Source organism: Caretta caretta, chromosome 17, assembly GCF_965140235.1.
Source record: "Caretta caretta isolate rCarCar2 chromosome 17, rCarCar1.hap1, whole genome shotgun sequence".
Lineage (NCBI taxonomy): Eukaryota > Metazoa > Chordata > Testudines > Cheloniidae > Caretta > Caretta caretta.
The window spans coordinates 6,210,025-6,223,698 of NC_134222.1; the positions used below are offsets into that span (position 1 = coordinate 6,210,025).

The window sequence follows — 13,674 nt, forward strand, 5'->3', positions numbered from 1 at the left end:
AATACAGGTTCAACAGGAGTTCTCATCAGTAGTTCATTTTTCAGCCCCAAATTCACTGTCACTAACACAAGCAACATTGAACTCACAGTCTATGGACAGATAGGAGAGATTTATCTGGTGGCAGGACCATGACCCAACGACGAGGGGGTCAGACAGTTAGGGAATTTTTCTAGTTTGGCAAAGGGAGGTTATATTTAAATTTTTCTGGCTAACTCATCTAAGTTTTAAATAAAACATTGTTTCTCACACTCCTGAGAACTTGGTTAACTATGCAGTTGCTTTAATGATCTAGTATCATTTCCTCTTCTTGCCCCATAGCAAATTAAAACGGAGACAAACTTCTTGCAAGAAGATGCTTTACCTCCAGTTTGATTTTCCCCCATGAAAGCTTAAACGCTTCCAGCATTCCTTTATAAAGGTCCAAACCATAATGGAGGATGGATGAGCTAAAATTAGATTAAGTTTTCTGAAGCATAAAGAGCAAAGTACAAAGGTAACTCAAAGAAATTGCACAAGAATGAGGGCAGTTAACAACTCTGTGCTGGTTCCTAATGATTTTAACTGTTCTTCTAAAGAAAGCCAACTTTCTCCTTGGTAGAACTCCATTAGCGTTACACCCTCTGTAGGAGCCATTAGGAGGAGAAAAAATGGATCTGGTCCATAATGTTGACTACTCTGATGGCTTACAGTATTTGATTTAGTTCCTCAACATGGATTGGATCCTCATGGGTCCAGCATGAGAGGATCTGTAGCTTCTGTGCCATTCAAGGCAAAGGCAAACACGCAGTCCAGGTACTAGAGACCGGCCCTGCCAGGGATTATTAACAGGAGAATGATCTAAAAGTGAACGGAAAATGCTTTGGAAACATATTTAACTATTAACATCCCAAATCATTAAGAGAAAATAGAAGGGAGACTCAAATATATTAGTCCCTCACTTCCCTGACTTGTTCCAAGTTCAAGAAACTCTATGTTCCCTGTTGGAGTTGTTGACATCTCTAGCAACAGAGCCAAAAGCGATTGGATCCTGCTTTCGTTCCCACTGATTTCACTGGGAGCAAGATCTTACCTACAAAGGGTATTTGCAGAACCCTGAATTTACGGCTCGGTAGGTCAAACATTCTTTGAATTACTAATTTATTTCCAAGTTCTAAATGCATGGTTCCCGTTCCATACCTGATCTGGTTTGCTTTTTTAAACATAAAGCTTTGGGCTGAACTTTTCAAAAGTGCCTGAAGTGATTCTGGACACACAATTCCCTTTCATTTTAATGGGAACTGGGCATCCATATCTCCTAGCTGAAAATCTTAACAAAAATTCACCAGCTTAATCTAAAGTGTGAATTTAAACCAATTTAGTTAAACTGGTGCAAACCTTAAACCAGGGGTATATCAGTTTACCTTAAATCGATTGTGAACACGTTTAAGCTAAACTGAAATAAGCCACTCAAACCAAAATCTAAAAAAAAAAAAAAATCACACAGAGGTTTGCAAGTTTTCCAGGTACACTGGGGTGAAAGTTGTTCTGTGCAGTATGTTGTAAGAAGGTTCTTAGAGGACCTTAAAACAAATGTCCCTCAATCCACATGCAGTTTTTAATAGATGTTACAGTAAAGATTGAGGCTGGCTCTGTATCCATTTATACACGGTGTTGTGGTCTGAACCCCACCCCATGGTTACAAACCCATCATAATCATTTGGATGTTCGTCACTGTAGAGAAATTGACATATTAATTTAGAGTTAGGTCTCCACAGGAAGGGGGTCAGATGCTCTGCAGATTGGCATTCCCTGCTGATTAGTAATAAACCTGTCCTAACACTGCCTATGGAGTGATGGTGTGCCCATTCACTTGGGCCATGGAATGGTACCGGGAAGAACTGTAAAGATCAGTGCCTCAGGGGGATAAAAAACCCTAAAACTAGAGGACAGACAGATCTGGAAAAGAGTGAAAGGGGAGAAGAAATCCTGAAACCAATGGGACTACTCACATGAATAACGACTACTTGAACGAATGAGGGTTTGGAGGGTCAAACCCATTGGAGAATTGAGACAGAAACCGATTTGAGTCACAAAGATAGCTACAACTACAGGACTAGCCTAATTCAGGACAGAGCCTGGGGACAGAAAAGAAAAGAAAAGCAACTTATAATTAAGTTGTACAATTTGCTTTGGGTATAAATTGCTCCCTCATATTAAATTTGTGACTATTACATGCCTTAAATACAAACGAAGAGAGTGTAAGTGCCTTAAGAGATGAGTGTATTAATCTGCAGCACCCTTTAAAAATGTACATACGGTGATACATACTGTAGAGCAAGTGTATATAAGAAAGAGGAACACACACACACACACACACACACACACACACTTATTTTCAAGGCAACAATGTTTGGGATTATCTTTCTGTTGGGAAAAGTGCTTTTATCTTTCTGAAAAATTGTATTGTATCAATACATCTGAACATCTAAAGCTATCATTTAGAGTTGAATACCCGGTTTAAATCATTTCACGCACAATAATAGGCCATAATGCTGCAAAAAGAACCACCTTGGCAGATTGCTCCACATCCCCTTTGAGTTCCCTGGGTCTCCGTGCAAGTACAGTGTTCCACTTCAGTGCTCCTCTTTGCAGGATCAGGACTGTGGTGAAAGCCATTGAAGGCAGTGGGCTTGTGTGTATGTAAGGGCAGCATTTGACCCACTGTGCAGTCAAACATACTAATTTTACATTGAATAAAATGCAAATCTTGAATTTTTTACATTAAAAAAAAAGGACAATGAATTTTACTTTAAATTTCTGTCATTTCTTTAGGCCTAATCATGAATTTGTACACACCCAAAATGCCTGGGAATTGCAAATGTGCAAGGAATGCAGGGCTGGCTTCTTAATTGTTGTGTTATGTTTAATGTGTTCCTTTAAGACAATACAAATTACGTAGAAGAACAAACCTTTCATGACAAAAGGTATTGATTTGCATACCCCGCAAAACACGAAACATGAAAAGTTGTGCTATTTTATATACAAAGGAGGCGAATGGTTTTGCACAAAGTTCAGGGAACTTTGCTCACAAACTTTTTATCTTTTGATGATCCTTTTAATATAAAGGAATCTCCTTTCCCCCCCCTCACAATAAAAGAGTCAAACATTAAAAAGATAGTGAGTGCATTTTAAAGATGTTTACACTTTATAAATCAAGCTTTCTTGGCAACATCATCATTCCTATTTCAGTACTGAGCTCGCTGTGTCCTCCAAGTGTCTCCTACATCCTAAGAGGGAGTAATAATCCCCCAAAGTAATTCTTAGTCCTGAATTCCTGGTAATTTATAGTTGACTTGGCCTGTGGAGTTATACAGATTGACAACAAATGAAATAAACACACTCCTCTTGAGTTATCGGGGTCTGGATTATAATTAGAGAATGCCTATTTTACACCATCACCCTAGAACAAGATCTCCCTTTGATCTTATTTTTTACCCGCTTTTGAAATAACTGGTCATTAAAGTTACATTTGCAATTTAGAATTTAAAAAACAGACTCCTTTTTTTCCTTTTGAAATTAAATAGTTAGACATTTAAGTGACCTGATCCTTCAGTTGAGTGCACATGGGTGCATCCCTGGGCCTGCGTAGAACCCCACCTCCCTTCACGCACACACAGTCTGTTGCAGGATCAGGACCATAATTTGTGTCTGCACTCAACTGGCCCTATATTTTTTGCAGACAGACAGAGAGCCTGGTATAAGGCCCCTTTTAAAAGATGATACAGACTCTGATGTTGAAAGTGGGGCATTGGGGGAGAGTGGGTGGGTTTATTATCACTATGTATTTAAATGGTTTGGGTGAAGTACGATTTTCAATAAGAATTGAACTGAAGTCTACTCTTGTGCTGCTGGGCGGTTCTGTTTCTAGAAGGTTTTGGACACTGATCAGTTGTGAACTGTGCAACTAAATCAGACTGATCATCACATGGCTTAACTTCATGCATGTTTAGTTGTTGTAAGACGAGTTATTCTGTGAACCGTTATAGGTATTTTTATTTTCAGCGCTGGTGAGAGCTGTCGGAGTAACAGGCCTAGAGGATACTGACGGCCACTCTTACTGCAGAAGAGTCACACGCGCTGGTAGAGGAAGCTCACACACACACGCAATCCCTCCCCCCCACACACACACACACACTCACCCCTATCTCCCAACTAACATGCCTCGTCCTTGACATGGAGGGATCACCTTTTGAAGTCAGTGCCTCAATGGGTGCATTATTCTTCGGTGTATTAGACAGAAGTCAAGTAATAAGGCCTATTCAGTCCTTGGCCTCACTGCTGAGAATTAAAGTTGCCATTTGGGCTGAAGTTGATTGTAACTGTCCACTCAGAACAGAATTTCATGTGGTTTGTTAATGAATCATCAGTCACTACTGACACAGGCCCTGGTTCAGGCTGAGGGCCAAATTCTCTGCTGGCATAAATTGGCAGTGTTCCATTGACTTTGATGGAGTTGCACTGATTTTCCACCAGCAGAGAATTTGGCCTTGGTCTTCTATAAGTGAAAGGCTCCACATCCCTGGGACAATTACCAGAGCCACCCTGTCCCCTCTGAGCAGCTGTGAAGCATGAATATCATTTCACTGGGAGTTTTAAGCACCCAAAGAATGCAAGACTTGGTCCTGGACATATGGATTTGTTTAAACAATCTAAGTTAAGACTGACACAGAGATAACCTACACATTTGGGATGTTTAGTTTCTAGAATTTGGTAAAATTTCTCTCTCCATTTACAGGCCCAGTATTTGCAGTCCTGATCCTTCAGCCGTTTCTAAAGCGAGTAGCAACCCCATTGAAATTAATAAAAGTATGAATGTGAATAAAGGCTTCAAGATCCAGCCCTAAGACTTTATATAGCAAATTACAATCCCGGGGGGGGGGGGGGTGGGAATCTTATCTACATAAGAACTGCAGGACCGAGTCATAGAGCTGACCCACTCTATATGCGTCAGCTTCTTTGAAGTGATTTACAAACCCAATTTCACCTTGTCTTCCTGGTGGGATAGGTTCCGTTACCCCAAGGATAGAGTCTAGTATATCTTGCAACACTGCCAATAGAGAGAGCGCAGCACTTTTTTTTTTTTGGGGGGGGGGGGGAAGATATGAGGAAGAGTGGGCAACCCTTTAAGTGCTTCGAGAGCAGTAAGGCAGAAAGGCTGCCTATAAGGACGTATTCAGTGCACGTTTCCGGAGGGGCTGAGAGCAGAACACTAGTACCCTGCAGAGCTCTGGAGTCTGGATCTCACAGCCAGATTTAGCCCGAGTGAACCATGGACCTGATCTAGCATCCACTGAAGTCAAGAGAAAGCCTCCCACTGAATTCAGTGGGCTATAGATCAGGCTTCATAGAAGAAACATTACCACTAGAAAGGCATTTTTCCTGGTGATTTCACACTATTTCCGTTGCTCTTCTTTACACCTTTATGATTCTCTAATGTGCGGTCATATGAAATCACCAGTTGCTACAGAAGGGTGGCACTAAAGAAAATTAAAGGGGTTTTAAAAACATCTTGATGGTAATCCTTCACAAGAACCTGATCCAATTCCCCAGATGTCAAGGGCAACCTTTCCATTGACTTCACGGGGCATCTCACTTTAGTGGAACAGTTTGTTTGATGGGCTGCAAGGCCCCAGTCTCACATTCACGGCTGTGAGATTCCATTATGACAACACAATGGGAACCACCTTCCTCAAATCCCACTGATTTCACTGAGAGTTGAAAGCACTCCACAGGACTAAGCCCTCTCTCACCATTATGACGATGATGGTAGCAAAAATAAAACAGGAATCGAGCTTACTGACACATGAATAGCATTTCATGCAAAGGAATGGCAGGCAATCTAAAGCAGACCCATACTTACTCACACCTGGCCAATCCCCACACACAGGGCCATCCCTAGGGGGGTGCAGGGCCCAGGGAGGGAAGTGACAGATTCATCTCTTCCAGGACTGACCGTGCTTGCCAATCGCTTCAGCCTACGGGGCCAGGAGCAGTGGCCCCAATTCGCCCTACCCAAGGGACGGCTCTGCCCATACACATAAAATGGCAGCTTCAACCCTCCACTCAACCAAGGTTTGATACCAGTGGTTTATAACAAGGTCTCAGTTTGCAAAGGCTTTATTACTTCCACAAGTGTACCACAGAGCATTACTACTATTCTATACAGAGTAGGTAATCTCTTGCTCAGGAAAGAATTACTGTCACGTCTAGAACTGGCATCACTATGGTCCTGAAGGTCTTAGAAACACAAATAATCAAAAGAAATATTAGCATAGAGAATTAAAACTAACCTAGACTTATCAGAGGACCAGAGTATATAGTCTAAGACAATATACTCGCTTTTCTTAAATTGCGTGCTCACTTCTGACCATATTCAGCAAAGTACCAACATGGGCGCATAACTTTGAGTATGTGAGTAATCCTACAGAAGTCTTAAATCAAGGCCTACTTTCTGAAAATTCAATCATTTGCAGTAGGTCTCCCCCCTTAGAAAGATTCTGCTGTGGGCAAATTGTGACATTCAATACAGAATAGAGACTTTAAGGGTGTGAAATGCATTTTCACCAACCTGCCTGCTTTGGTTATTATCATTTCGGTGCCAGCTTCATGAAACTTCTTCCATAGTTCCTTCTCGTGGAGATAGACTTTGATGTTTTCTATTGTCTAAAAAGAATCAAAACAACAAAAACAAAACCACCATCATCAAAAGTATTCTCAGTCTAGGATTCCTCCCCTCAGAGCAAAGCTGCGAGCTGATGATCTTTGGAAAGGAAAGGCAAAGGCGCAGGAGTAGGCCCTAAAGATTCCACTGCCTATTTCCAAAAAGTAAGAGGAACAAACTGAATTGCAGAATGCTTCACATCCAGCGAGGATACTGCAGCCAAGTAGATTAAAAAAAACAAAAACCAAAGACTTCTGAGTACCGGGTCTAAGAGTTGTTGATATTATCAAATAGAACTGTATATCAGTAGGTAAAGCTCAACCTTTTCAGATGAGGGACAGGTCAAAACAAAACAAAAAATCCAACCTTTTATCGGTCCGCTCGGTTCAAGGTGAGAAAGATATTTGTCCTCAAAAAATAAAATGAAATGCAGAACCATACTTTGCTATAGGATGTTCCGGCAACGTGGTGGGTGTGTGTGGAAGCAGCACCAAAGGGTAGAATTCTGTTGGAAAATGTTAATCTGTTAAGTGCATATTTTAAATTAGCTGATAAAAAGCCAGCAATTGCCAGGGTGGCAACTCACTTTTAGATGAGCAGAACGCATAACTTTCAGGTCAAAAGGAATCAATTCCTCCTCCCCCAAGTTATTCAGAATAGACAGTTTTAAAATTAGTAGAAACAGTTAAATGGATTGTCCTTTACGCCACCGCTCCACTAGCCTAGTGGCAAGTTATTTAATAGATCACGATTTTTATAACAAGATCAATAATAAATGACATGATGGCTATACATAATATATTATCCTCCTGCAATGTCCTTGGCTTTCTCATTGCATGCTATGGGCCTCGGCCTGATCCTGCAAATACTTACACAATTAACAATACTCAGGGCTTGTCTATATGAAAATTAATCCATAACAAAGGAAAGTGTGAACGGAAAACAGATGAATTATTCCAGATTAACTCCATGTGCGGAATCCATTTCCAAAGTGGACTGAGAATTTGGAATAAGGGACTAACTCCACCTGTAGACGCTCTTCTTCCCGAATACAATCAGGAATTAGCAATTCTGGAATAACTCCCCATGTAGACAAACTCTCATATGATCAGTCCCATGTAAAAACACTTTCGATAATCCAGTTTTATCAGGGGTTAGGTTACTTTTACATTACTCCTACATGGCTTCATTCAGTATTTCCTTGAAAGTAGAGATTACAGAATGACTGATAAAAAAGTGTTTTACAAATATGAATTATCCAAGTAATGAACTGTAAAAGGAGGTTCTAATACAACTAAAGATAAATGCATCCACCAGAAAAAGAATAATATATAATGTAAGAACAGAATAATTGTGTTGCTGAAACATATTTCCAGTATCATATTTATATTCATTTTTATTTCAATTTTTTAAAAGTTAATGTTTTTCTCCTAAACACTGACTCAAAAAATTATCCCAATATAGTAAAAACCGTGCACTTCAAACCAGCTGCAAACCAAATATTATAACTTTATTTTGTTTTGCCATTGACTTCAGTGGAAGCAGGATCAGGCCCAGAATGCAAGAAAAAATTAAGGTAGGGTATGTGCTATTCAGGTTAGTCAAAGCCTTGTAAAGAGCAAGAAAAATTGAAAGTAAAACCGCCTGGACTGGAAAACGTTTTGTCCTGTTCGGTTACAAATAGGGGGACCCAGCCTGCTCCTAATGCAATCAGTAGCAAAACCCCCACTGATGTCAGGTGGGGCAGTAGATGAAAACCCTTATTTTTATTATATTATATAGACACACGCACTTTTAGTGGACATAATTTCTCAGCAGGAAACTCCTGTCTCGTGTTTATTCAGCTGCCTATTTAGGAAGTTTGGAAAGCTGTATACATACATATGTGGACTATATACAAGATAGGGCTGGGTGTTTGTTCCCTGTTTAAGAGAGTTAATGGAAATCTTTTGATAGCCGGTTGAAGTAGCAGGAACTCAACATTAGGTGCCTCCTCCTGCCTCATTTAAGTCAGTGGGAGCTTTCACCCCTTGATTTGGACGGGTGCAGGATCAAGCCCTAGATGTTCATATTCTTCCTTGGAATCCCATGGTTATTTGCTAACCCCGCTAAGCTTCATCCTTGGTGGGTGAAACCTAAAGGGGAGGATGGAATCAACGGTGCATCTGACACACGCTCACTTTTTCAGCTCTTAGCAAACCCACGTCTGTGCTCGGCTCGTGTTGCGAAGGAGACGCCGAGCATCTTGAGAGGTTCAGATTTTTCCTGTTACAAATGAGAGTATTCTCGAACCTATCACTAATTGCCAACATTCCCTTTCTTTTCACGGGCCTATTTTCCCTTTCGAACACCTGGCTGGAGATCAGAGATTGGAAGGAAAACCAGAGGTAAATTGAGCTAAAAAGCCCCGAGGCATAATTACTATTACTTGATGCATTTATGATTATGTAGCAAAGGGGTGGGTTGTTTTTTTTTAAATAGCTTAAACATGTAGCTAAAACGACATCGTTTTACATTTCTGCTTCCTCCTCGCCCCCTTGACAGGTTATAATTCTGATATGGGAAAGTTGTCAACACTTTATAAAAAGCACACTAAATACCCCGAGTCAATCAGAAGGCATGATTGAATGCCATCTAATTTACAGTCAGGCCTTTTTGGCAGGAGGAGCTTAATTGTATTTAATTATTGTACAAAAATCTCAAGCCGCATAACGGTTTTGGAGTGGCGTTACAAAAAGGTACCCGGGCACTCAATAATCTGGCATTTGAAATCAGCGTGGTCGTAATTATGTTTCTGTAGCAATGCAGATGGGTAAGGGGCACGGGTCAAAAAGGTAGGAGCTAAAGCTAGACAAAAATTAAAGCCCTTCCAAAGGAAACCCTGTTGCTGAGAACTCTGGATAACCGGGGTGGTTCTGATTCGCTCTTGACCTTGAATTTTGATTGCAAATAGCAACTGCAGGCTTGGGTAGATTGTGCAAAGACGGACTCTTCAGAGTGGCCGTCTTTAAACACGTCCTTCCAAGAAAACCAGAGCAGGCGGGGAGAGCTTGCAAGTTAAAAGGGGAGAAAATAATAATATTTAAAAAAAAAACGGAGAAAAACATTTTTAAACCCTGGCATCTGTGGCAGAGACCGTAAATTCTGTCTGTTATGGCTTCTTTCACATAAAGCGCGTGTAGAGTACTCGGGTAACAGCCCTAGAAGTTTAGAGCAAAGAATTTCATAAAAACCCTCAATCCCTGGGTGCAAGAAGATATCGGGGGAACAGGGAATTTATTCCCTTGGGGATGACGAGCTGCTCGGGATGCTGGTGCTATCTGCAGATGTTAAGGGAGTGGGAAGGAAGCCCGGCAAGCAGGGGCGGGATGCAATTCACAGCGCGGACAGACAGGAAGATACCGGCTGTTGTGTAAACGGGGGTGCGTACCTGCTCCGGATCCTGGCCCTGCGGGCTGCTCAGCGGCGTGCTGCTGACTCCTGCCACGCCAAGAACCGGGGAGCCCGCTGCGGATTCTGCATGACCAGCTGTCTGGGCTGCTGGAAACCCTTCTTCCGTTTCAGACAGGCCTTTCTCCTGGAGCATTTCCTTTTCGACAGGGACACACATGGTTAGTGCCAAGCCGGCTTGCGTGGGAGAAAAGCGAACGGGCTCAGTGTAAACAGACGGGGCGGGCAGCGCTGGGTTTCAGCGGACCAGCCCGCATGACCGATGCCTACATTGCTCAAAGACTGTGTGTTCCCGTCCACTCTGCCTGCAGGATCCGGCCCTTCAAGCACGTGGACACACAGACCGGTCCCACCAGCGTGTATCGGGACCAAGCTCCCGTTGATTTAAACTGGGGGGAAGAGGGGGTTGCCCGAGCACGGAATCGGGCCTGCCCCCGACATGCCCTGGCTCAAAGCGCGACTGCAGCGGATTTCCTACCGGCCCTGTAGCCTGTCCCGGCTGGAGCGCCCGGTTCCTCGCAACCCAGCGATCGGCCCCGGCCCCGGCCCCGGCCTCGCTGTCTGAACGCGCGGCTTTGCTTCGGCTTAACCTGAGCGGCCCTGCCTAGCACGACTCCCGCCTGCGCCCCCCAGCCCCCTTCCTTGCCCGAAACGCTGGGCCCTGGTGCGCCCAGGTGCCAAATTGAAATCGCCTGAGAACCCGGGGGCCGAGTCAAGGGCAGCGCTAATTTGCAGCTGGGAAATCACGAGTATCCGCAGCTGGCCCAGGCCAGAGCTTTGGCCCAGTCCCACAAACAGCCCCATCGAGCCGCGGGAGCCCAGAGCGGCCGGTCGCTGCTTTCTACCGCTGGCTCAGCTGTGGTTCTGCTCGGTGACTGCGGAGGGGGCATTTTCTAAACCTGCCCTTTGGTTTCCCACCCCGGGAAAACGTTACTGTTCCCTTCAGCCCAGGTACGACTTGAAGAAACAACCCCCCAGCCCGCAACGCTGAACTCCCCTGTGATTTCCATTGCCACTGGAACGGGTCCCTGGGTTTGAGCCCCATTCTGTTAATTCGTTTCCTGATCTGGATTATAAGGGATCAGGGCCTGGGGTTTCCCAGTCTGGTAACACAGCATAACTCAGCAGAAATCTGGAAGGAATTATATGTCTATGCATGGGCGGGTGACAAAACAGCAGCGCTCGGACGGACTCTTCCACTTCGCCATGAACGAACCGTCCTTGGGATTCAAAAATCAGCTGAGCGGTTGCAAAGCGAGGGGCTCTATAGTCCGCCCCTCGCCCACCTTTGAAATATGGCGGAGTTTTGCCCGAGTAAAGACGGCACAATCGGCCCAGGGCCTACAATGGCAGCTGCGCTCCCGTCTGTTTGTTCTGCTCCGATGGGACAATGGGTTGTTGTTTACCAGGGAGAACGCTCGTTTTCCCTTCGCTTTTTATTTCTAACTTTAAGCAGGGCAACAGCTTGCTATTAAACTGATGGATCCCAAAAGCAAACGTTTCCCCGGTCCCCGTCCGATCGGTACAAATAGCGATGTTTTAGCTGCTGATCAAAAGCTTTACATACCAAAGAACTTAGTTCTCACGTGTCCTTTCAACAAAAAAACCCACCACCCCAAACAATTGCATTCGCCTTTCTCCACCAAATAAAGAAGTCACTGGTCAGTTGCATTTACTTTGTAGGAAAGTATCGAGGCTAAATCTTGGTCCCAGTTGAGTACATGGGATCAGGACTTGAGCCTAGATATTTTCTCTCTCTCTTAACAAGTCAATTAGAGCTTGACAAACGCTTTCACTTAGCTAGAGTGAACGTATTGCGTTATTGTCTTTCAGTTCTCTTCTAGTTTTATGTACCTTCCAAAAAACATTTTTCAAGCTTTACACTTCATTCTTATCGGATGGATACAGGGATCTGTTACAGGGAAATGATTCGCCATATCTGCCGGGGAATTCGCCTTCATTTTCAGTTGGTTTGGAAAACACCTCTAAGAGGGTTGGTTTTATTTTATTTTGGTTTTATTTTGCTCCGTGATCCGGGCAGCTGCTGCACCGGGTCCCGTCCTGAGAGCAATATTACCCACTTATCTCCGGGCTCAAGTCAGGTTTTTAACCTTGGTAATAATGCTAAAACAAAAAGTTGCCCTGTGTAAACATTCTCAGTGCAAGCTCGCTAAGATAAAAGGAGACCTCTTTTCAACTCGGACAGAGGCTGGGAAAAGCCAATAAAGATAAGACCTGACAGCTCCACCGAGGCTGCGGCGCATCAAGCCGGACTTTCACTGTGCAAATGTCCTTTTCATTTACAGTACTGCACTAAGCACAGCGAGCAAAGAGCGTGTTTACACCTCGGTCTTGTCCATACGGTGCCGCAGGGACATAAGCACCGATGGTTGCCTGAGCCGGTACCTGATTTGTAAATGAATCCTGCGGGGGAGTAACATTAGCTCTTTGGGATGAGATGTTTTACTAGGGGATGAGAATTTACTCACAGTAGAAAGCTTTAAAGATTTCTGCTGTTTGCCTCTTTCGAGCGGTTGTAGGACTCTCAAACCCCAGTAACTCCAGCGGCCTGGTGAGTGAGTGTTTTGAACAGTAGAGTTTTATCCTGTTAGGATTTGCAGTTACAATTGAACGGAGAGCAGGGGTCCATGCAAATCCAGCAGGCATAGAGAACACCGCTCGGAATCGCGTTGCAGATCGTCAGAAGTTTTTGTGGGTAATATTTCCGTCGATCCAGCCAAAGGGTATATTTAAAATTTATCTTGTGTAGCCTATAAGTACAGGTTAATATTACTATATGATTAATTAAAATAGCCAATACACAATTTATAGATCAGGCAACACTTGGAACAAGCCAGTTCTTTAAACCTAATGTCTGTAATTAAATACGTAAGATGCGAGCTCGCATTTTAAACATAGTTTGGTCTCGACTTCAGAAAGCAAGCAAAGCAAACCCGTTCCATAAGCCAATCTAGTCCTTGCATTGATCATTGAAACTTTCCCCCAGCTGAACGCTTTATTTCCCATTGCTGTCTTGGGTCTCGGTTTTGCCCGGTGGGAAATCAATCTGATCCATTCCTTTATTATTGCCAGTAACGGCATCAAGCTAGTCCTCATCTGCTCAGTTTTATGCCTCACCAATCTGCAAACGTTTAACACCGTCCCATTGATTTCAAGTGCTGCTGAGACACAAACTTGTATCAAAAAGTAGAAATTCCCAACCGAGGGACACAGAAGCAGGAGGGATCCTAGCAGGCATTTGTGCTGCTCTCCAAATTACAGAGAATCCAGCGAGTTGGGGGTTATGAACTCCCTTCAAATATCGGGGGAGGGGAGAGGAATTAATGCACCCATAGCTTCATAAGTAAATATATCTCCCCTATACACAAAACCTAGGGATGGAAAGGAGTGGGGTGGGGATTATATTCCTCATGCCCCGAAGCATTCTAAATGTGGAACTTGTACGAATTACAGAGAAACAGCGGCTATTTTCGTAGGCAAGAAATCCTGCGATTTTTAACGGC

At 43.4% G+C, this 13,674-nt stretch overlaps 1 protein-coding gene across 1 annotated transcript in view; it reads right to left on the reverse strand.

Annotated features, from left to right (window-relative positions):
* TBX4 (T-box transcription factor 4) overlaps window positions 1-10,286 on the reverse strand; it is a 51,585-nt gene extending 41,299 nt beyond the window's left edge. Inside the window, exons 1-2 of the mRNA XM_048824552.2 lie at window positions 10,131-10,286; window positions 6,608-6,702 (exon numbers count right to left, since the gene is read on the reverse strand). Coding sequence (XP_048680509.1) covers window positions 6,608-6,702; window positions 10,131-10,286 — 251 coding nt within the window. The remainder of the gene's footprint in view (window positions 1-6,607; window positions 6,703-10,130) is intronic.
* Between the last annotated feature and the right edge of the window lie 3,388 nt (window positions 10,287-13,674).